The sequence below is a fragment of the Leguminivora glycinivorella genome, chromosome 18 (assembly GCF_023078275.1).
Source record: "Leguminivora glycinivorella isolate SPB_JAAS2020 chromosome 18, LegGlyc_1.1, whole genome shotgun sequence".
Taxonomy (NCBI): Eukaryota; Metazoa; Arthropoda; class Insecta; order Lepidoptera; family Tortricidae; genus Leguminivora; species Leguminivora glycinivorella.
In genome coordinates, this window is record NC_062988.1 from 3,961,101 (window position 1) to 3,986,390 (window position 25,290).

The window sequence follows — 25,290 nt, forward strand, 5'->3', positions numbered from 1 at the left end:
ATTTATTAATAGTTTAGGTATTTTGAATTGTTAAATTATTGTTTTAAACTTGATTATGATAATTATAAGTAAAGAGCGAGAATTATTAAGATTCCCTAGCAAGGAAATTATATGAATTGGTCAAGTTTTCCTTTGCTTGGTTTTTCTGATCATAAAATGTGAGTGTGCTTAGTAAAACGTCCCACTTTGTCGGTTACCAGTAAGGCGAGATTTACTTATTTCTCTATAACAATAAACTGACAAAGCAACTTTATAGCAATCGTCAAAGTGGGACGTTTTCCCCTTGCACACTCACAAAATGTTTTGTAAATTAGGGGAGTCGGAATTATACACAATAAAAAAAGACTTTCGTCTAAGATGCGACGATTTTAGCAGAGTAATTGGAAAAAACAAATAGAAAATGTTAATCCTTTTTACAGTATAATTTAAACAGTATAATTTCAGTTTTATAAAAGCAATCTATTGCTTGTTTGTTTGCATCACAAAAAAGTTTGTTGTTCACCATTTTAACTTCCTTTTGTATATTAATATTCCAGATTAAGACTTGTGTAATGATTTACAACACAATGGTAATATACAGCGTGTGTATTCCATACGGGCGAATATCTTAGTAACGATTAATATCGGACCTAAGGAGCTTAACTACTTTTTTTTAAATAGATGATTTTTTTTTATACATAATATGTATTACGTATTACGTCCACATCAATCAGCGTACCTATCTAAACGTCATTACGACATAATCTTTATGGACGGCGTACATTGCTGCTGGGTCAGATTTAAAAAAATAATTACTCTTAATTAAAAACACTTTTTAACAAAATTATTATACTACACGATTCGTATGATCAGATACTATAACTGGATACATTATTCGCCCGTATGGAATCCACACGCTGTATTTACTAAAAATATGCATTCACACCTCGCACAAGTGTACAGGTCGTTTCACAAAACCTGGCAGGCAAGCGCGATAGACGATAAAATATCAGGCCGTCCTTTTCGCACATCTGACGGCCTGCGTTTTATCGTTTATCGCGCGACCATGCTATCCGTGCTGGCACGAATGTAATGAACAAAACTTTGATTGTATGAGTGACACCTGTATTCATGGAGAATAGAGGTACCTCTATTCTCCCTGCCTGTATTGATATCGTAACTGTCAAGAGCTACCATTTTATTGGGTAATCTGTCACACACATGCATATTTTCATTCACTCATTCGATCCATTCGTGCCAGCTCTTATGAATTAACCTGTAACAAAAGTTAGTAGTTACAGTAAACGGCCATAAATAATGCACATCCGACTTTGGAAAGAGACGATTAACGTCACATAAGCAAGAAAGAGACAACGCTCTACGAAGACGAATAACCGATATGCGTTCTTTGTGGCCGTTTACTGTGTATTACTGTGTTGTGTGCTCTACGAAAGTTAACTGCGAGCTGCGTTGTGAATGCATCTTATGCTTAACAGACCCTGCAAAATATAGTGCCAATATCACTTTGGTTTCTTGTACTTATTTCGTTTATAGCAAATCTAAATCCAAAGATAATTTTATCAGACTTGGTGTAATTATTTTCGCCATTGTAATACTATGTGCCTGAAAGCTGTTTTCCATTTTATCTTATATTCTATTCACATAAAAACTAGTTGCACATTGATTAAAAAAACATTAATTAATATTAAACCCCATCAATATTTGTATTTTTCGAATAGGATATTTGATGAAATGAAATAGCCTTTTCGGTTGTACTGCATAGTCATTTGTATTTATTGTAAATATGACTTTTTATATATCTAGAACTGAGTATTTAAACGTATTGTAGTGTTTTATATTGCAATTAAACAAGTACAAAATATAAAATGCAACAAAATTGTGGTTTTATTTTCATAATAAAATGTTAATCAGATTCAAAAAGTTTATTAAAAATGGTTAAGGAACTTACTCTATAGTATGAAGGTTCAGGTAGATTAGTGGTTAGATATTCACTTGGCCTCATAGGTGTCAGGTCTATTGATTAATTGCTACAATACTTATTACCTTATTAGGTGTACTAAGAGTAACAAAAAAGTGTAGGTATATTAAAAATAACAACTAGGTATCAAAATTCAACACAATTAACAACATTAAAACATTTAAAACAATAATATAATAAGTATAATAGGCTTTATAATATCAAATTTACAAACACAAGAATGAGCATTTAGCAACATGATTTTTTCGTTAAAAAAATGATTAATCAATTTCATTTACTACTTTAAACATACTTTTCTTATTTATACTTCACATACTTAGATATTTTTAAGATTGCCTATCCGAATATTAGAAGTATAGAGTTCGTATTAGTAACAGGACATTATAAAAATCTAATCACACTTATATACTAAAAAGAAACAAGATTATTTAACTGATTTAAAACTATTTACCATTGCATTTCATGTCTTATCTTACTATTTATTTCACAATGTTTGTAAAATTTATACAAAGTTGATTATTCATTTCATATAGTTTTAAAAAAAAATGTTTTTGGGGTACATTGATAACATAATTCAACAAACCTGTGTAACATACACGAAATAAAAGAAGAGAGACAAACTTCAACCCATCAATATTTATGCCTTTACCATTGCTAGATGGCGTTACTAACTCAACAGTTGTGGTAGAATAAAATAGCTCTACTTCCGTTCAATAGATGGCACTGAACATCAGAAAAAGTGAACTATTTTTCGTTGATATAAAATCTGTTGTCTTGAAAGAATAGAATAGAATAGAATTTCTTTATTTGCCAGAATACGTATGGTACAGGATGACAACAAGTTTTATAGGTTTCAGTATTCAGTCGAAAACACGACATGCAAATAGTTAACAATATAAGATCACAATTTTACAATAATAGTACTAAATTTAGTCAGTGGGTTTTTTACATAATAAAAAGGCAGATGGTGGCTTATTAATGGTATGATACAAAAATAGAATTGACAGAAAATTATTAATACTAACTAGTCTATAAATTTAAAATAATATACAATATGGACGTTAAATGAATTAATGATTAAGAATTGTAGAGTTCACCAACATATATAGAACATGAAATATAAAAGTTAAATGTCAAGAAATCTGCACAATGTCAAATATTACACTATTTGTTTAATAACTTATGTTCTAAAAATTCCTTTACACTATAGAAGCAGTTTTCGGAGAGCCATTTGGTAATTTTACCATTAAATTGTTTACAATCGATTTTCTTAAGTTCATCTGGAAGGCTGTTAAATATAACTATACACATATTGTATGCATTCCTGTGGTATATAGTAGAATGTGATGGAGGCTGATATAATAAGTCTTTATATTGCGCTCTCTGATTTCCTGGCAACACATCACACCTCTTCCTAAAAAGTTCAGGATGTTTTTTTACAAACAGGCACGCCTTTTTTAGGGTTCCGTAGTCAACTAGGAACCCTTATAGTTTCGCCATGTCTGTCTGTCCGTCCGTCCGTCCGTCCGTCCGCGGATAATCTCTGTAACCGTTAGCACTAGAAAGCTGATATTTGGTACCAATATGTATATCAATCACGCCAACAAAGTGCAAAAATAAAAAATGGAAAAAAATGTTTTATTAGGGTACCCACCCTACATGTAAAGTGGGGGCTGATATTTTTTTTCATTTCAACCCCAACTTGTGATATATCGTTGGATAGGTATTTAAAAATGAATAAGGGTTTACTAAGATCGTTTTTTGATAATATTAATAATTTCGGAAATAATCACTCCTAAAGGAAAAAAAAGTGCGTCCCCCCCCCTCTAACTTTTGAACCATATGTTTAAAAAATATGAAAAAAATCACAAAAGTAGAACTTTATAAAGACTTTCTAGGAAAATTGTTTTGAACTTGATAGGTTTAGTAGTTTTTGAGAAAAATACGGAAAACTACGGAACCCTACACTGAGCGTGGCCCGACACGCTTTTGGCCGGTTTTTATATAAATACAAGGTAAAGGCAATATATTAAACTTTTCAAACAGTGGCTTACAGATTCAGTCAGGTTTGTGTTGTTCTCTGACGCGTTGTATTTCCGTTTTGATGGCGGATATGATTGGCAGCGCAGGGTCAGTAGCTGGCAGGCGCGGCTGAGCCAGTATTAGAGCTGGGTTCACTGTGGGCGCCGGCGGTAACCGAGTTAGGGACTGTAAAAAAATCGTTGTGGTTAATATATCCAGGAGTGTAAAGGTAATAAGTCTAATTTTAAAATTAAAGGAAAAATGGAAAAATTCACACCTCCGGCAACACACGAACCTGCGACCTCTGGCTTTGCCGGAGTCATTCCGCTCCCAACCGCAGCGCTCCGTGGCGCAGTTGGGAGCACGATCGTCGGTGTGAATTTTACCATTTATCCTTTAATTTAAAAATATATCGCTCGCAGACGTTTCTGCATGATAAAAAACAAATTTAATAAGTCTTATATTATAGCTACTCTGGAGAGATTAGAACTAAATGTATAAAACGTTTAATTGTCTGCGCTGTTTTCAGACCTACGTGAAGATTCCTATACGTAATGAAGGCCGGCAACGAACTTCGTAGTCCATGAGCGGTAATAGCTCACCACGTCACCCTGAGTCGATACTCCTCGTTTGCTTCCAACATTTGACGACGCCAGGTGGCGCCACTGAAACCGCTTGTTACCATTTATCATACAATTCTCCGATTTTTTTTCTCGTTTGGTGTCTACAGCAAGCAGTGGAGCTGTCTAGTTGTCTACTGTCGAATTCAAATAAATCATTATAAACGTAGGTATGGCTTACATGTGGTGGAGTAGGGCCCCAGGCTCTTGCAGGAGGTGCCCTGCGCTCTGCAGCGCGAACCAGCGACGTACGCGGCCGCGCTTCATGCGCTTCTATAGTTGCTGCAGTGCTGCCGCGACTGGAATTCAAACAATGGATAAATATCGGGTCATGCAGCTCTTAATATGTCGAAGGAAACTACACAGGTACAGTCAACCAATTGGAACCCTAGGCCACTGTAGAACTGTCGCAGTAAGATAGATAAAGCAGTTATATAGTTATAACCCTAGGGATATAATTATATGTCGTAACATAGTTAAACGAAAGCGATTAATTGCTATCTTACTAGGAATATAATTATAATATGTTACTAGTTTAGCCTAGACTCGGTGTCCAAGTTTGTGTACCTAGGGAGCGTGTTGACTGAGAAAGATGGAGCGGACGACGACATCGACAGCAGAATAAAAAAGGCGAAGGCTGCGTTTGCTCAGTTAAAGGCCGTCTGGGAGTCAAATGTGCTCACGCGTCGAATCAAGTTTTCCCTCTTCGAATCCATAGTGAAATCTGTGCTATTGTTTGGCTGCGAAACGTGGAGAGTGACAAAGGGCCTAACGAAAAAGCTCCAAGTATTCGTCAACAAGTCCCTGAGGTCGATCCTTCGCGTTTTCTGGCCAAGCACTATCCGAAATCAAGACCTGTGGAGTATATGCCAGCAAACACCCATTGACGAGGAAATCGCGACACGAAAATGGAGATGGATTGGACACACTCTTCGGAGAGGGGGAAGAAATAATGCGAGCATTGCTTTCGACTGGAAACCGCAGAATGCAAGCCGTGGCCCCGGGCGCCCTGTTCACTCATGGAAGCGGTCCGTCGAAAATGAGCTACGAGCGGCTGGTCTGAGCTGGAGCGAGGCCGCGAGGGTCGCTGAAGATATAAAGGCGTGGCGCGAGCTTGTGAAGGCCCTTTGCACCTCTGGGGTGCCTTAGGACTACAACAACAACAACTAGTTTAGTTATATTATTATATCACTGGATTAAACTTAGTCTAGGGATATAATTATAATAAGTCTCTAGTTAAGTAATATAGTTATATTACAGGATTAAGTTCAGGAGTATAATTGTAGCAGTGTAGTGCTGCAAATTGCACTATTTGCGATAATAAATATCATGTTTATCTTGTCAGATTAAATTAAAACTGCCATCGCACAAATCCAAATGCAGATACAATTTAAAAAATGAATAAATCGGATATTTTGAAAAGAACCGGGAGCACCGGTTCCTAAATTTTTGTCCCGGTTCTTTCGCCACCATAAAATTACCGGGATTTACCGGGAAATACCGGGAGCATGCCCTAACTGTTACGTTTTAACTAATATAGCTTGGATTCGTTTGTTTAGTATCTAACCAAACCTTGTGTACTATGCTCGATACAAAATCAACTTTGTTCTAACGTCAGTGACGGTGTTGTTATTCCAAATCGTGCCGCTATACGTATTATAAAACACTGATTTAAACTTTCACGATTTTTACACATATTTAAAATTGCAAACGAGACTTAATACATAGTAATACGCGATTAAGTCTCGTTTGCAATTTTAAATACCGTATTATAATTATATTCCTAGTAAGATGGTAATTAATCGCTTTCGTTTAACTATGTTACGACATATAATTATATCCCTAGGGTTATAACTATATAACTGCTTTATCTATCTTACTGCGACAGAACTATGTCATAGCAATGTTATAAATCAGATTGTAATAAATCTCTTACTGCTTGTCATTTTGACATGGTTGTAGTGTGGCCTAGGGTTCCAATTGGTTGACTGTACAGTGAATACACTCCCATAGTTAAATGACAGCACTATAGCTCACTAGCATTCTATTTTCCATTACATGACGCCTGGCAAAAATGAGTGGAAATGGAGCTATTTTTTTATCTAACACTTACTGTTCTCATACAAAGTGACTCCATAGTTGCCACATGCGAAACGGTTTACATAGAAGGTCGGCCCTATTAATTTCTACTTTTTTTGCCAGGCTGTAATAACTAATAGTTATTTGTTATACAAGGAGGCAAAGTTGTATTTTAACGCCGAGTGTGGAATTGAAAAACGAGTAAGTGAAAGGATTCTATAGTTGAACCACGAGCGAAGCGAGTGGTTCGAGAATAGAATCCTGAACTTGCTCGTTTTTGAACACACGAGAAGTAAAAAACATTTGCACCCGAGTGTAACACAAAACTTTTCCCCTCACTATAGCGAGGAAACTACAATGCAAGAAATGCGTTTATCACTGCTTCCAGTAGTTCCACAGGTGGTAAATCATCTTTATTACTAATTCACCTACTTTTTATCAATTTTAAAGCAGTTAATTTGACTTTATTCAAGGTCAAATTACTTTACCCACTAGTGGATAAAATGCGTTTTTACCCGCTGGTATTAAAGGACAAAACACGTGTTTCCGAGCTAGTGAGGGGAAAAGTATAAAACTTACCCTGCACCAGCAGATCGGCCCCGCACCGTGTCCAAGGCAGTGTACGGAGAACCGGGCAGGCGAACGTTGTCATTTCGCGCCTGAGCTATTTCTTCTGAAAACCGAAATGTCGTTTAAAACTATAATAGGCCTGTGAGGCATGCTGGCCAAGGATAAGGATGCTTGCGTGAGGAAGTCACCAACTCTTCAATCACCAGTTACATAAATGAGACCAAAAAACTTGTGGAACGCATCATAACCCTTACGGACCGCATAACCGGGTTAAATCAGAACAGACAGATAGAGCAATAAAATTGTTAAATGCGTATTGTATGAGAAACCGAAGGTCATCGGTAAAATTTCTGATCGCAAAATGTCGAAATAGCAGCAATCCTTTGATGAGAGCAATACACTATCAGTATCAGTCATTCTAAATCCTTGTCGTGCCTAGAGGTAGGTAGTGTAGTGTTTTTGTCTAGCCCAGGACCGGGAGAAGTGGCGTATTTAGACGAGGGGCCTATGCTCAACAGTGGGCGATAGTGGGCTGTTATGATGATGATGAGTATTTTTGTCAGCAATGGTCATCGGTTGACTGGAAGTATTCATACCTTTCTTTTTGTCGGCGATATAGGTGTCCTGGGAGTTGGATGAGCCAGCACTCCCGAAGAGTGTGAATGCATCGTCCATAAGCTCGTTGAATCTTTGTCGCATGCGAGAATCTTTTCGGGGAGTGACGGACTTGGCTGGGCTTGGCGGTTTTGATGCTGTAAAATAAAAGTAAGTATAATTTCTCACGGGCCCAAACTTCCACACAGTTTATTGACTATCCGTGAACGTCATGCAAGTTTAACAATGGGCAGTAAATAGATTATCTGCTAGTAAGACCTTTGGTAGTGCAAATCTCACCAAAGGCCTTATAATCACTGATTCTTTGACGGTGTCGGGCCAACTAACTACGATGCCATCTTATGACGAGGTATGACATCCCCAGTTGGCCCTGTTCTCTACGCCCTGTAGATTTGTAAGCAGTTGCAGCTGAAATAATTTGTAATAAAACCTGTTCATACCATCCTTGATCCTCTGGCAGTGCAAATCCCACACCAACGGCCCTATAACCCCTGGGTCTTTGTCGATGCTTCCCAGGCGGACTAATTGAGAAGCCATCTGTCGACGAGGGACGGCATCTCCAGTTCTCTTTGGGCTTGTGATTGGTGAGTCTATGTCTAGGTGACGAACTGATACTGGCTCGAGGATGCGGGACAGGGGTTCCACTACGTTGCCTCTGGAAAAGAAAGGTTGATAGAGTTTAGAAGAAATGCTAATATTACAAAACCAAAATCTGGAACTTGACGAATGGGAGAGGACCTTCTCTGGCGAAACAACGGTGGTCTACAACCGTGTTCCCGAAACCCCGCCTAAAACGAGCGTCGGAACACCTCAGGGGGTTTATCCGTGCGAGTCGGCCATACCCACTTGGCTCTCCCGGGCCAGTGGGATCCATAACGGATTCCCCTGGGACAACAAAAAAATGGGAGAAGACCTTGAAGATTTACGAAAAGAAAGAATTTTGAAGGAGAATTAGCTGGGAATGGGGATGGAATGCGCTGTAAAAACATAGACAAACTTAGACGCACTTTTTGGAAACGAGTTATCCCAAAGGCATCGATAGGTAAGACATGCGGAGCAGAATTGAAATGTAAACAATGCTAGAGGCACTTACCTTGGGAAGGAGTTATCAGAAGGCATCGCCAAATTAGATGTCGGTGTCTGCGGCGCCGAAGGTTGTCCATTATCGGAACTGTCCAATCCAGCCGCTTCCAGTAGTTTCAGTTCCAACTCGTTTCTCCTGCGGCATCCTCAACGAATGGGGCTGGTCTTCTACCGAAATTCTTATGATTTCAAGATACATAGGATAAGATGTCGGAGTCTGCGGAGCAAAAGGTTGTTCACTATCTGAACTGTCCAATCCAGCTGCTTCCAGTAGACTGTCAGTTGTTCCAACTCGTTTCTTTTGCGGCATCCTCAACGAATGGGACTTCTCTACTGACGAAATTCTTATGATTTTGCACTATGCTGTTGAAATCTAAACAATGCTAGAGGTACTTACCTTGGGAATGAGTTAACAGAAGGCATCGACAAATAAGATGTCGGTGTCTGCGGAGCCGAAGGTTGTCCACTATCTGAACTGTCCAATCCAGCTGCTTCCAGTAGACTGTCAGTTGTTCCAACTCGTTTCTTCTGCGGCATCCGCAAAGCGTGGGGTTTCTTCTGTCGGCGACGCACGGTCGCTACGTCTTCGGATATTCCGGATGATGTCGTGGATGAACTGTTGGGAATTACAAAAAACTGGTGAATTTACTGATTTTATTCATAGAAGAAATTGAGGATCATTGATATTCGATCTCATTCACAAATATCAAAATTTTTGAATATTGAACATGACACAATGCGACCTAAGGTAATGGCGCCTATTAACGTGGTACTTAAGCAGATTTCAAAAGATACCAAAAAATTAAGGGTATCAAAGCTCATTAACGACCACAAATATTTTTTTTATGGAAGAGTATTTATTGAACTATTAGTTTTGAAGAGTTTTAGGATCATTTTAGTTTATTATATGTCATAAAATGATTATTGAAGCCAACATACCTAAATTTTCTATTACCGTGGTAATGAACAGGTTGCAGTTCTATTAACGCGAATTGAGATTTCATTACCGAGGGTATGAATGACAGTGTTTTTCTGCCATCGGTAAATAGAAACCCATCTCAAAATTCGGAGCTTAATACCGACGGTTGAATATACAAATTATGACAAATACATATACCTATACTATCCTCCTTTATGAATACCCACAGAAGACTCAGTTTCACCTAAGAAATCTGTACTTACGGTACACTAAATGTCATATTTTGATACAAGACTAATATGTCGCTCGGTAATAGATACTTCTATAGGAACCCATTACCGACCCAAACAAATATTGCATGGATCGGTAATAGATTCTTATATATTCTATTACCGAGGGTTATCTGTTCGTACCATCGGTAATAGGCATAAATTGGAGTATTATAAAATCTAATTCCGACCCATAAAAACAAAGTCATACAGATGTATTTTCATTACAAATCAAAATAAAATATTGCAACCTTATATTTAAACCAAGCTTACATAACTGGTAAGTAAGCATCAGACTTTATGTCAATGATTAAAAAATTGACAAATTAACGGTTTTCATAGAAACTACGAAATCAGTCATGAAGTTTTTGCTAAAAATTAAGGTTTTGTTGAATAATTTTCATACCGCGTAAATAGTTCTTTGATAGCGTGAATAGATCAAGATTGAAACAACTGTAAGACATTATATAACTGATCACATATACTTAAAATAAAGCAAAAAGAACTAATATCACTACTTTAACTATTACCGTGGTATACCACAGTAATAGAATCTACTCACGAAATGGCGCCTTTCACCGCTGTCTTTTAATTTCCACTTTAAACACATTTCCAGGCTAAACAATACGTAAAAAGTACTCAGAAGTCATGTAGAAAACTATAAACAATAATTTGAAATGCATAACTTTCACCTGTTTGCCATAATTATTACGTAAACTACTAAATGAGATTGGAGTTCACTTAGGTTTAGCGTCACACGTCAGTATGACACAACCTCTTCTCGCGGCCCCGTGGCAAAAACTGTCAAATAGCGAGCGTCTTCTTTCATTCACACTCTCTATCGCCTATATGTGCGTTAATCAACTAAACAGGCTTCCTTTGTGTGAGTAACTTTTTTTAAGAAATTGGTCGGTTTGCCTATAAAATGCGTATTTGCAAATGCGGCGGTAATGGACGTCGATTTCGATACCCGCGTTGATAGCCGCCGTTACCTTAGTAGAAAACCACTCGCTAGTGGAGAACCTGCCTAAAAGCGTTTGCAAGGAAGACACCGAATAAGTTACTACGTAAGTATGTTTTTTCAGTACTTACCTCGAAGCACTAGCTGCTCTGTAAATTGGTAGTAACGTACTACTAGGTCTTGTTCTGCTAGGAGATACTACGCTGATCAACTGAAAAATTTAAAATTAGATATATGAAGGCACCTTATTGCCTTTAGATAGAGATCTTTCTCTCTCAGGTGATGATAGTGATACTAACCCTTCCATCTTTTTCTTCGTGAACTTGCTTCAACTGATTCCTTTCCGCTTCTCGTATCATTTCATTTCTGTATGCTCTTAGGGACGCTGCTGATTTGATTGCTTTCCGCCTAAAAAAATGAATAGTAGATAAGGCGTAAACCTCAAATTATCAGACTCCTCTGGGTCCAGAGAAAATCCTCTTAAAATTTGGTTTTTGTCAATAATAAGAGTCTTAAATTAACAGGAGTTCTCATTCTCACCTTTGAGCCAGACACAGCAGCACAAACAGCACCAGCAACAGTAGAATAGCTATAGTGGCTCCAACAGCCAACGCCCACAACTCTGTCCCGTGGATTCCGCTCACGGCTGCTTCGCCTTCCAGACCTTCGGCCGCCTTCAGGTAAGCTGCTGGAATGGCTTGATTTGTAGTTTACGTAAGTTTTAGAGACTTAAGAATTTATTCTTAGGTACGTCGTAAGACTTAAGTATTTATGAATGACTAAAGACTTAAGAATCATCATCCTCTTTGCGTTATCCCGGCATTTGCCACAGCTCATGGGAGCCTGGGGTCCACTCTGACACAACTAATCCCAAGATTTGGCGTTTAAGCACTAGTTTTTTACGAAAGCGACTGCCATCTGACCTTCCAACCCGAAGGGTAACTACTTAACTAATAGGCCTTTATTGAGATTAGCCCGGTTTTCTCACGATGTTACTAAGGATTCGACTTAAGAATAAAATAACTTATTGACCAAAAGATTCAGATGTAACAATGAGGTTTTTAAAGACTAATAGTAGAAAAGCCTTTCAATATCGATAACGCAACTTACTATTTCATACGCTTACTGTCTTTCAAGATGCCCCAACACCTGCTAATATTGTAAGTACTCACTGACCAGAGTAGTGCGGTCAGACCACTGTCAGTAGAGTCCTACTCACGCTCAGCTTTAGTAGTGACGACAGCTCCCAGTTCCGTGGCCACTTCTGCGTCTCGTACGAGTCTCATGTCTCTAGCAGCTACAGCAGCAGGCACTGCTCTGCCACCCACAAGCACCACGTAGACGATTTGGATGCTGCCAGTTTCTGTGAACTGAAAATTTAAAATCTCTGAGATAAAAATATTTTTGAGAAATTCCATCTTTCCAAAAAGTTGTCACATTTTTGCTGACTAGTCTGTTCGGAAAGAGAAGAGGTGTGAAATGTATGTACATATATTTTCTTTCCGCATAGATGCTATCGTATGGTGATTTATTTCAAAATATCTTAAGCTAATTTTACCTCAGTTATATTCTGGATATGGACTTGGACTGGTGGTTGCTGCTCCGGTTTTATAATCTCTCTTTTAAACAACATCGTCTCATTGCTGTTATCTTCTTCTAAAGGAATATCTATTAATTCTTCATTCTCGTTTTCTTGTTTCTCTTGATCTGATACCTCTCTCTTTCTTACTACTACAGTAGGAGGAACTAAGATCCATGATTCAACATCCCCAAGTCTGGTTGCTTTGATATTATCTTTTAAGGTAAGGTTTTCTTTTTCAAAAGGTATGTCTATTTTAGAGTAATCTATTATTTTTGTTGGCTGTACTATTTCGTTCATGGAAGGAGCTATCATTGAGCTATCGAGGTATCTTAGGGGGGTGTTGGAAGCAATTTGATCTTTTTCGTCTTTGTTAACTACAAATGAATGTACTTCGTGTTTCTTTCTGGTTGGCGGAGCGTCTAAAGATTTTATGATTCCTAAGTGGCGTTCTTGTTGTCTGAAATATTTAAAAATGTTTAAAATAAAGAACTTAAGAGTCATGCCAGTCAGGATCATTTGGGGTATTTTCCAATATTTTTAACTAACCTTAAAAAGGCCTTTTGATACAGCCTAGCCAGCCTCAACTGCAGGCTGTCAGGGGTGGATCCTTGTATGACAGTCAGCAGCCAATACCGGCGGTCCTCAGGAATCTCAGGCTCCAAGCTGCCTGGAGGAACCGGCTCTCCGCAGTTGAGGACACATTCGCCTGTTGTTTTGTCGGTCACCGCCTGTATATTTGAATAAATAGTAAGTATTTAAGAATGAAATAAATGATGTAACTATCGCGATAACCGAAGAAATATTACTTAAGAATGGCCAAAATTAACAGTAGGAAATTCAGAACTAACCTGTATTAGGGAAACTCAATATACTTTTACAACAGTACACACCTGTCGTCTAAAGTCGACATCAAATTACTTATCTACTTAGACAAGAGATTCAAAGAGTAGAGAACTGACCTTCAAAAGGTAAGGTCTTTACTTTAATTTTAATTATGTGTGTTAACAGACGCGCGTCTCTGAGCCCTCTGGGCGCTTAATGCTATGAACGAAAAGCTTTCATCAGCCTTAGTGCGTTTTCCATTATCTGATCCGATATCGGATGTCGGAAGGATTTCAATAAAAACAATCCAAGATGGCGCCAGTAATGTATGGGATATCGGTCCGACATCCGATATCGGATCTGATAATATGGAAACGCACTTAGGATCCAGTCTCAAACACTTTAAATATATAGGAAAAATACCTGTGGTGGAAACGAATCCAAGTACACAGTGGCCAGGACTGTAGTCGTATGGACAATTGGCGTGGGTTGAGAAGGCTCCGGCAGGGGAGAGTCCGGGGGAGGAGGCCCATCTCCTGAACCTGTCCAGAAGAAATCTTCGAGACGAGGCGTGCGCTCGTGCTGGTCCGGAGACACTAGGAGGTACACTGACAATAGTAGAAAGCATGTTAAGTAATTGTCGAAATTAAAATAAATGAGTTTTATGGAAATCAAGGGAAGAGGCCTTTGCCCAGCAGTGGGACACTATATCGGGCTAAGTAAAAAAAAATGGACATCATTCTTCATTCATCATCCATGACACGTTGATAAATATAGGTATATAATTATATATTTCTTTATAATTTATCCGATATCGGATGTCGGAAATCCCATAGATAAATCTTGCTATTGAAATCACTGACATCCGATATCGGATCGGATAATGTGAAAACGGTCTAAGGAACCCACAAAGGTCTATGCAAGCAAGCATACAAGCAGACTATGGAGGAAATGTTTCCTTCATCAGTCTTATTTAAAAATCCTATTGGATTGGATATTGGACTAAATGGATATTGAGAACCAACAGCTATTGAATGGATGTTACCTAATGCCTATTCATTCGCCTATGGAATATTTGGCCCATGGAGAATATTTAGCTATGGGTCTGCTAAATATTACAACTAATTACTTACAACTTAGGTCATATCGAACTTTATGCCGGTTGTAAGATCCCATGTGCTCCTATTATTAGATTGTAACTCTATGTACCAACACAATAAACGATTTCTGACTTCTAGACCAGAGTTAATTGCAGACATCTACAGGAATCGGTTGAAACAACTTAATCCCGCATCATTATTCAATTAATATCATAACAAGCAAATGTCGATGACAGGCTAACCGCATGAATGCATCGCGTGACGTACTGTAGGCTTTATTGGCTGGAATAACTTCGGCTGAGGATACTGTGTGGTGCAAGTTGAAGATGTAAGCGTGTCATATCTTAAAAAACGGTTCATCAGCGGCCGTAGCCAGTCACTAGCGCTCCGTGACAAACAACACGCTACTCTCCTCTCTCTATCGCTCTTCCGTATTCGCTACGTGCACGATTGGAATCAAAATGTCACACTGCGTCGAAAATCCGGTCGTAATATAAACCACCCGCTTGTTTGGCGAGAACGCGGCCAGCGTTCACGAGTTCCAAAAGGCGGGTTCTGGGTTGCGATAGTGTTAATGTTGGACATGCCACATGCCCATAAGATGACGTAGATATATTTATGATAAGTAATCAGCGCCACTCTGTCACGCATGTTGCCAATAAGTGCGAAAGAGTTGCGTATCGTTCGCTACGAAGCATTTACAGGCTCTAATTTCTCGTGTGTGAATCCTAATGATCCTTGGTTCAATCATTAATCAAATATCTCTTACGATACTAACTCTATACGATACAATGTAATCGAGACTGAAAACGTCTTCAGTATTTTATCTTGCTATATATCTTAATATGTATGTTATTAATTGCTTATTGCTCAACTCAATCATAAATATGCATCATAAGCCTACTTTAGGTACTTAAGCTTTATGTACCTGACCACGACGTTAGAGAGCCCGTGATATTTAATATCCTATCCCTTGGGCCAACCTGTCAGGAAAATACTTTTGCACCAGGCCGTGCCATCCCCCGCTTATATATAAAAGAAACGCATTTCCTCGACGATGCCACGATATTGATACCGAATATAAATTCCTTGGCAGTTTTAGCAGGTAAATGTAGAATTTGCGGGAAATTTTGGACTACAGAAAGGCTTTAGGATTGTATGACTTACATTACTTACTCATTTATTGGATGCAATGGCAATGCGCCAGGACATCGATCCTGTCTGTCAAAACATTGGCGTTGTAATGAAAAATGCAACATTGCTGCAACTAGCGTTTACTTAAATGAAAAGTTTATACGGAACTTTCATTTTTAGACATTAGATAGGTATAGCTATAAAAGTCCGATTTCAATAGAAATCATACGAAAAATTCTACTGCTTAATCTCAAAATATACTGGATTTTTTAATGGGTCTGAATACTCTGAATGGGCAGCTACAGCTACTAAATCAACCAGTTTAGCTACTACGACAAAATGCTTTCTCTCCGTAATTACCAAGGAGGAACTAAACAACATTTAGGATATACAACTATTAAGCAACATAATTCCTACCTACACATTCACTCAGCTACTGTTGTCGCCAGTCATTGTTACAGTGGAGGTTACCGTTAGAAATTTCAAGATCATCTAATTAATATTGCACCTCTTTCGCCTGAATTTAATTCATTAATGTAAGATCGATAGAGATGCTTGTTTGAATTTCGATGTTCACAATAGGACAGGGGTGTCCTAAACTGGGGCAAAATTATGAGCGAAGCTCAGGAAGCATCGCTTTATAGCAGTCGTCACGAATCCTTCGCGGTTCTAATCTAAAAAGTTGTATGACGACACGAAAATCGTAGGGAGATGTGACTTTTTGGTGTTGTCTGAAGTTATTGCATGCATTAGATAAATCGCATTCAAATCGTCTATCATGATCGTTGTTGATCGATATCACTGGTGCAGAAGTACCAGGTACCTACTGGTAAGAGGTAGGTACTGCACATTGCATTAAATTTGATGAATATGATAGAGATATAACTGTCATACATAAAGAAGAAAAACCGCCTTCAAAAATAAGCGCGTTACAAAACACGGTGAATCTAAAAAGCAAAAAATAATAAACCTTTGAATTCAGATTTCTTATCGGATTGCAATAATCTAAACATCCAAATTATAAACAAATCAATTATTTTTGTAGTCGGTTCCAGACCTGTTCGTCGCCTTGCTATTTATTGCCTGTTTGCCCCACCCAACCATACGCAGGCTGTATAATAACACAGTACAATAACCTAAACTGTAATCTGAAATAAATACGTACCTAAAATTATGACTTAAACGGTCCGAGTTTATTGGCGCAGTCGGTAAACTTCGTAATCCCGTAATAATGATTGCACGTTATTGTACGTTAACTACCTTATTGCAGTGCGGGTAAATCGACTATCAGTGTACTTTGAGGTTTTCAGATGGTATTTGTACCCGCGTATATCCCGAATCCAACCACGATGACCACACCACTTAGCCATTCTGGCTGTTATAATATGAAATGGAACTGTGTTCTGTCTCCGAATAGTTGAAAACTTCAAATCAGTTCGCTTCCAAACTCTGTAGGTACTGTAACACGCTCTCATACGTGTTATTACGGGATTTTTTAGTCATGAACTGAACTGGACCCCCGAAAGTGCTGCCAAAGATCTCCATTATCCACAGTATTATTTAATTGAAACTTACGTCGTTTTAAGTATTAGTATAAAACAACAATGCAAATTTCTGTTAGCTGCCACTGGAGTCTGGACTGGCTCCATCATCATCATGAACATAGCTGGGCACCGTTAATCAAATAGTTAACTTCGATAATCGATAATCTGTTACTAAAAAAGTTAACTTCGTTAATCGTTAAGGCGATACATTTTGACAAATTTAACGTAAGTTAAAGTTAATTTTACTGTAGTTATTTTGTTGTATCAGTTTCCACTATAATGTATTATATTTCTGTAAAAGCCCGAAGTACAGCAAGCCTGTTGAACTCTAGGCTGCACGTGGAAGGCAGTGATCGCCTGAGCTACTTACTGCCGAGATCTGTGCAAAGAATATAATTGGATCTGTGTCAGGAGAGCTGCAAGATCTGCAGTCGCCATGGTAAAACTTGGGATTCACCGAATCAACGTTGGTAAAAGCGAACCCACGTGAAAAATACTTCTTTAGGTAATATTTAGAGCTTTTATCGATCGACATCGGTGAAACCTACGATTTACCGGTAAATCCTAGGATTTGCCATACTTCGGGCTTTTATAGTAGCGTTCAGAACGTGTTTTTCGCAGCGCAGATGGCGCCTGTGCCCTACTGGATTAACGATTAACGGACTCGGAGAAATTTAACGAGTCCTTAAAATTTTTTTCAAGTCAACTTAAAAGTTAATCCGTTAATCGAAATGTTAACCTCGTTAATTAACGGATTAACGAGTTAATGCCCAGCTATGCTGGTCAATATGCTTGCGTTGTCGTGTTAAACTAGTTCATAACATAACATTTTCTCAGACAACCAGTAGTGTTAGAGCACGCATCCTGCCAGTAACCAGGTTTTATAACGCCACACAATCGCATTAAAGGCATATAATGGCTGCATAAATGGCAGTGGTTTTACGCGGTCGTCCGCGCGTTCATTGTGTGGACAGCGGATGTGGACATACTAGAACCGGCCGACCGTAGAGATGACCCTTGCCTTTGATCGATTAAAAAAAATGTTTCCCGCGTAATGAGGACACTGAGTACTGGCGACAGTTGCTCAACACAAAGTATTAATCTAGTCACTAGATTCTAGTGGTGACATAAATAAATAAGAATGCAATGTATTACAATATACATACAAACAAGATCCTAAGTTTTGAAGTAAAACCGTCAGGTAGCCCGAACTAGCCGCACTACTTGTTCTAATTGTACCTGTCATTATTAAGTTAATTTGAAAACATAATACATACCTTCATAAAGCGCCAGGCGCCACCTATTTTTATACCCACTGAGTTAGTATCCAATATGTTATGGAACTCGAAAACTAAAGTAAGTAATAAGGTGGCATAGGGTATTAGATGTAACGTAATATTTCAAAAGTGGTATGCCATATTATACGTATTATAAAATGCGTCCAGGGTGCTCTAATAATAGAGTCCTCCATCGCTTACATGATGGTATATTTATTATTTATAAGTTTAGTCCTGTCCGTAGATAATGTTGTATGATATCAGACTGGACTAGCTTTTAACGGAAATTGATAAATACAATTACATCAGGTACTTACTTCTATCATCGTTCTCGTATTCTTCGGCCAAAACATAAAATACAAAACAACTAAATATTGAAACTAACAAGTTAACTACAAACATGTTTTAATTCCCACGGCACTGTTATTTTACTTGTCGCGTCCGAAAATAACACATGAAACACATAATGATTATCACAGAAAAAAAGAATCAAATTGTTGGCGGCACCGCGTTAAATATTATAAAGTCTTCTTTTTAAATACGTAGGCCTAAATTTACGTAGGTATGTGATTAAATATTTTGTAAAACATTATCAAATATCGAAACCGACCAACCACCAAAAAAGCCCGAAAACTACTGTGCTAGTTGGATTGTTATCGCGTTGCCAAGCAACGAGTTTATCAAATTGAATAGCGCGCGCTCACTATAAAGGCGCAATTAAATTGTCTATGGTTATTCTAAGTAACACATTTAATGTATAATATAGAAAATTAATATGTTTAAGGAATTCTTAAATTATTTTCTAAATCAGATTTAATATTATATTTGAAAGATTTGATTAATTTTCAATTTTAATAAGTCTTAACGTCACTTTCTCGATATTATATTTGTCTATGGTTTGACAGTTGCAAAATGTTGTCCCGTAATATTTTCCTTACTACTTTAGAAGTAATTATACCGCACTGATATATTCATGAATCATGTAAAGCACTTCAAAGATTAGACAGTAGTTACAAAATCAATGAGATTATATTTATGTTCTTAGAATGTTTGTTTTGAAGTCACTTTATTTGATTATTATAAAAGTTTATTTTACGAAATTACTGTAAAAAACACTTATTTTATACATAAGCTCTTGCAAAATATTCAACAAACGAAAACCACATAAAAAATAATTCATATGACAGGAAAATACACTTTTTATTACGTTTAGTTTAATTGCTGCCGGTTATTTTGGTAGAATTTATGATTTTATGCTGACAACACTGGCAGAGTGCCCTCGCACTACCACTCGCAGCTCCATTCGTGTGAGTTCGTCGCTTCCGCTCGGCGGACCTTGCGCGACGTAATCGGGTGTGTGCGAAAGTATGAAGTGAAATCGTACCCAAAGTGTGTGAAATGTTTAGTGGTAGTTTTTACTGTGTAAAATTTGTGCGAACAAAATGAGTGCAAACGGATAGTCGACTTTCTTATTTCCCGGATTTATAAACATTGGACGGTAGTGGAACACGTAACATTTTGTAGAAACGGATTCAAAATGGCTGTGTTTTGATGGACCCTTTGTCCGATTCGTGTGTTTCTTTCAGCATGGTAGTGGGATCCTACAGTCAGAAATTTGACTTAGAGAGGTGAGAAAGAGGCTTGTTATATAGTAGCGGTTTCCGGGTGTAGAAACTCGAGTGGAAAATACTGGTTCCCGCCGAAGTGAGGTGTCCGTGCGGTGCTTTCTACATGAGCGAGCGATATAAAACGCTTTCTGACGTGTGAGTTTCTCTCATAACCTTTTGGTTTCCCGTTTGTGTGGCTTATAAAACAGTATTGTAGTCTTTTGTGGCATGTATGCGCTGTCGTATGTATTAAATAGGGTGTACAATTTGCATATTTCAGTTAGAGACCAACCTGTCAACATGTAACATATGACTGTTTTTTATGTGTATTTACTATTCTTATTGGAAATTTTCTAAGTGGCATATGGCAAGACGTGGTTTGTATTGGGAAATTTCCACTTAAAAACAACAGAACAATACTTGTATTTTTAGGTATTTATTAAATTGATAAATTTTTTAAGGAACAACTGTTGTTCTGAGCATGGATATTTAATTTCAACATCACCACTGTAAAGTTTCTGATAAAGATGCATGAATTACATTGCTATCTGGACTAAAGTACTTAAATTTGCTATTGATTTATTTATTACAGTAATATTTAATAAATAATGCTCTACTTTTGTCTACCTTCTGGCTTGAGGCCAAATTACCATTTGGTTTATTTTGACTCAGAACTGACAGGTACTCTTAAATCATAACTAAAACTCATTCACCCAATTGCTGTTGAACATAGCCAGATGCTCAAGTTTGGTGAGAAGGCATATAATAACCTTGCTACTGAGTCACATATCAAAAGACTTCTTTTTCTCTCTACATTAGTTTATTGATAAACTAGAATTGTATCCTTTGGCATCTAGACAATAAAGCCAAATTATGATAAAAATATTTCTCAACTGGGTATTTATTTAGAGAGATGTGCATGGAACCAAGAATCAGTCTTAGGTGCCCTGCAGTCTCAGGCACACCTTGGACACTGGGAATCAAAGACGTGAAAGAAATGCACACAGTCTAAGCTCGTGCAGGTGAATGCGTACCATGTTTGTGTGAGTGAGAAAAGAGACAGACGGTAACTGTGAGGTAACCGAGAGCGGGTGGGCGTCACTTTCAGTGGGGAGCAGGATTGGCCATACTGTACAATAGTACTCTTTATCATACTGTGGCTAAGGCCTGGTAGTAATAAGCAGTGATCGGAACTATGGGAGCAAAACTTTAACAAAACTTGCTAAGTGGACATTTTAGAGTATTTACAGCCATGAAAATATTAATATCCTTGTAGTAATGTATTAGAAATCTTGGATTCAGGTATATAATCAAATTTAACACTGATCTGAAAATAATAATCTTGGTTTTATTTTAAATTTATGTCAGCTCTAAGGTTTTGTTAAAGTTTTGCTCCCATAGTTCCGATCACTGGTAATAAGCATGTAGACTGCTGCAATGCTAACAACCTGAACTTATTATCTTGCCATCCTAGGCTTGGGCATGCTATTATGAAGGTGAGTTCACCACTCATGAAGCTAGAACACTGCTCCCCTATATAATATTGCTGGGAGTTTGGCTCGCTTTTCTGAGTAGGATTGGTGTAGTGAAGAGATAGCAGCTGCTTTCAATCTACGGCAATATTTTGACTGACACAATTGAACAAGCCTCACAGTTATAGTTGTTTGGCGAACAATGTTCGCTCATAAAAATTCTGAAGAGCATGGCACAATTACATGTTGCCAATGATAATTGTTGTGGTTAAAATCAATAAGAATATTAAGAACTCACATTATGACTTCACACGTTCACATTATAAATAGTGTGTCCCAGCTCAACATTACATTTTATCTAGAAACATAACTGTATCAATTTTAATTTTATAAAACTAGAGTACCAAGGTACTTTGACAGCATTTTTAATACTGCTGGTGCAAGTCTTATTTCCTATGAGATTATGATATTTGATGACAATGATTTTATCATAACAAAATCACTGTCAACTTGGCATGACTCTGCTGCTGACATGATGTCTATAAGACACTAAGTAAATAGGTGCAAATTTTAAGGGCAACTTAAATTGGCTGTGACAGAAGGACAGACAGACACACAAGTGATCCTGTAAGGGTTCCATTTTTCCTTTTTGAGGTATGGAACCCTAAAAAAAGGAAAGTTAAAGGAAAATAGATTCAGGGACACAAAGAAGATATGTTTGATTGGTGGCCCCTGGGCACCTGATACATTATTATGGATTTTCGAATTTAGAGGGCTCTTAGGCTGTTACCTATCTCAGAACTATGTTTATGGGACTGGCGCTGGAACAGTAACCTACAGTTCCAAGTCTAGAGAACTGGGCTGAATGAACACGATAAATGATCGACAGCCCGCCTGCTTCCAGCCAGGCGTCCCTACACTACATCTACATCTCAAAACCATTGATAGGTTACTTGGATAGACTCTGGGGCTTAGGGGAAAATCCGGCCCTAGTTACCAATAATTCAAAATCGGTCTTCAACATCATAGGTATTTAAAAAGAGCAGTTGTGTAGAAAATGTTTTATGTCGAGAATAGATAAGCACCTAGCAATAAAGGTCGGTGCGAGAGAGCGCGGCGAACGTGAAATGTCGCCGGGACCGTTACTAGTACAGTTAGCAACTAAGTGCGCCTAAACTTTGGCATTGCATGTTTAATGTGCCGGCCGCAAACCTACCTGGAGGGTACACCGTACGGCAGAAGTTTCTGCATATAGGAATTTAACAAACCTAATATTCAAGGAAAGTCGTATGTGTGTAGATTTTAGTAATTAGTCGGCTTTACTTACATAGTTTCGCTGACCACGGACTGATGATGATGAAAAATAAACTATGAAATCTCAAAAAATGGGATGGACACAGACTACTTTTGAGCGTGGTAAGGTGTACTCGGGTAATTCCGAACGTCAAAAACCGTCGGTAAATTCCGAAAAGGGACCCTTATTACTATGGAATCAAGGGTGATTATCATTTGAATTTCGGTCTAGTGGTAAAGACGTTAGCCGCGTAAGCTGAAGACGCGGATTCGATTGCCGGCTCGGCCACCAGTGGGCCTTGCCGTTTTTTCTTTCGTGTATGATATCTATTTCAATTTATAATCCAACTAACTTCTTAATCTTGCAATAAAAACATTTATGATTAGGATTAATTGTATTAATACTCATAAAGGCAATCGTCTCTTTATATGAACACTGACTTCACCAACTGTACAGGTTTTTCATTCTCTTATTAGCCATACTTTTCCTCGAATAATGGGTTTTTTGCGTAGTAGACTTTTATTTTCATTTTCCTCATTATTTTCATACGCGCAATGCAATTGTCGCTCCCACATGAGGATTTTCCTGGGATAACTTTGTACTCACTTCCTCGTGCAGTATATTTCTGAGAAAGGAAAACAAACTGACTTCAGCCTGTTGATGAACTCTTAATTATTAATTAATTGCTGTGCGAGAGATGTATTCATGCTAGTAAATCGTCTTTTATAATAGAATTAGGGCGTGTGTGATAGTGCGATACCTTAGAAAAAATAACACATTTTTAAGGTAAAGTAAGTACTTAGTTGTTTACAAAACTGGTACATACCTTTCAATTCAAGAATGAAACCCTTTGTGTGGAAAGTGTAGAAACTTTAGATTCTACGCATTTAAAATAAAATATATGTAAAATATTATAAGTCGCTACGCTACTGGCATTTTGCGTTGTAATGTAACTAACAATTCCTGTTATTTTCTGATCCTATAGCGATCCTCGCTGGGCTCGCTACTTTCACCCTGTAACTCCATCTTTAGGCTTTTACGTCAACTGATTTAATTTATTCTTAAAAGCACTTTATTCGTAAACGTTTCTTTTGGGAATATTTGTCTTAAAAAGTTATGACGCCCTAAATGGGTTTTGGCTCAGTTACAAAACACTGTAGCGCTTTGTGTAGTAATAAGCAAGATTAATCTTTTGAACGTAAAAGGTACGTTGGCATAATACTTTACTCCTTCGGTACTCCGTCTTCCGATGCCAAAAAAAGAAAGCATTGTTGTATACGATAATAACGTGTGATTAGTCTTTGTCAGACAAATGCGGTTGTCACGTTTTCGACATAACGCGTACGGTTACGACATGTTTTAGGTATAATTATTGAGGCCTACTTTAATTCGCTAGCAGGCAATTTGATGTTCAGACTGATACCTAAGTTTCAAATTGCCACACGATGTTGCTTAGGTGTTCACCTTAATTTAACTGACCTTCTTGTGTTGGCTCACTCATGACGGCTGTATTACGTTGGTTTGTATCTAATTTCCAAACCACAATAGGCCCATGTTGGCTGAAAAAATAGTCATTCAACATCATTCTATACCAAATCTCAATACCCTATGTCCGGGCCCCTCATTTCGGCTTTCGATTTTATTCCTTTAAGTTTATTTGTCTTTAAAGTAAGCAAATTCGTTCTTCATAAATCCAAATGCTTGGTAATGCATTGAGGCTCCAGCTTCTAGCACTAGTCTGTAAAGTTTGGTATTATATATAGCTGTTCTGACATAATGTTACCAGCCCCTTGCCGCTTCTGGCGTACTTCTGTCTCATATAATGAGTTACAAACAGTCTGAACCGCATGTAGCAATCTGTATAAGTGTAAAAGTATGTATAGAATTCTGTCCTAAAGGTGCGTACTAAGTACGAAGTTTTGTACCTTCACCAAATTGAACTGCACATACCCGCAATGTCCGTCGCCCACGCTCCGTTTAGAAAGTCGATGGCTGCGATATGAAGCTTTGTTTTCACCACAATAGGATCATAGGATATTCCGTCGGCCGTCCCGGCTTCCGACAGTTATGGCTTATTGTTGACAAATACATTAATTATATGGACAGCCGAGTGGAAGAATATTTCTCTTGATCATTTTGACAGCTTGGCTGCATAATACCTATATTATTTGAAGCTCCATTTAGACGATTGTCGATCGACTAAATTATTATATCTGTAGTTAATGGAAATTGGAAATTAACCGAAAGCTTATAAATCCTCTGGAAAAGATGATCCCGTAATTACGTCTATCGATAATTTTATTGCTCGATTATATTTTTTTATGATGTTTAAGATATACCAT

The 25,290-nt window shown here is 37.9% G+C and overlaps 2 protein-coding genes across 7 annotated transcripts in view; one reads left to right on the forward strand and one right to left on the reverse strand.

Moving 5' to 3' along the window:
- Positions 1 to 778: 778 nt before the first annotated feature.
- On the reverse strand, positions 779 to 19,188 carry LOC125235841. 2 transcript variants are annotated; one of them, XM_048142448.1, is made up of 15 exons: positions 18,893 to 19,188; positions 13,944 to 14,128; positions 13,245 to 13,426; positions 12,675 to 13,155; positions 12,336 to 12,486; positions 11,657 to 11,801; positions 11,416 to 11,524; positions 11,248 to 11,327; positions 9,365 to 9,583; positions 8,325 to 8,539; positions 7,866 to 8,021; positions 7,279 to 7,372; positions 4,802 to 4,919; positions 4,033 to 4,186; positions 779 to 2,757 (listed from the first exon to the last, which is right to left on the reverse strand). In XM_048142448.1, the coding sequence occupies exons 1-14, from the start codon at positions 18,975 to 18,977 to the stop codon at positions 4,037 to 4,039; spliced, it is 2,370 nt and encodes a 789-aa protein (XP_047998405.1). In that variant the 5' UTR covers positions 18,978 to 19,188; the 3' UTR covers positions 779 to 2,757; positions 4,033 to 4,036. The 2 variants fall into 2 exon arrangements, with proteins under 2 accessions (XP_047998405.1, XP_047998404.1); XM_048142447.1 differs by having other exon boundaries at positions 779 to 2,760; positions 4,036 to 4,186; positions 11,657 to 11,804.
- A 672-nt stretch (positions 19,189 to 19,860) lies between these two features.
- LOC125235713 (homeodomain-interacting protein kinase 2) overlaps positions 19,861 to 25,290 on the forward strand; it is a 154,646-nt gene continuing 149,216 nt past the window's right edge. For 4 of the 5 annotated variants that reach the window (XR_007178124.1, XM_048142279.1, XM_048142281.1 and 1 more), the window contains exon 1: positions 19,861 to 20,203. The gene's annotated coding sequence lies outside the window, so the exon portion shown is untranslated. The other variant, XM_048142280.1, reaches the window with a different exon arrangement.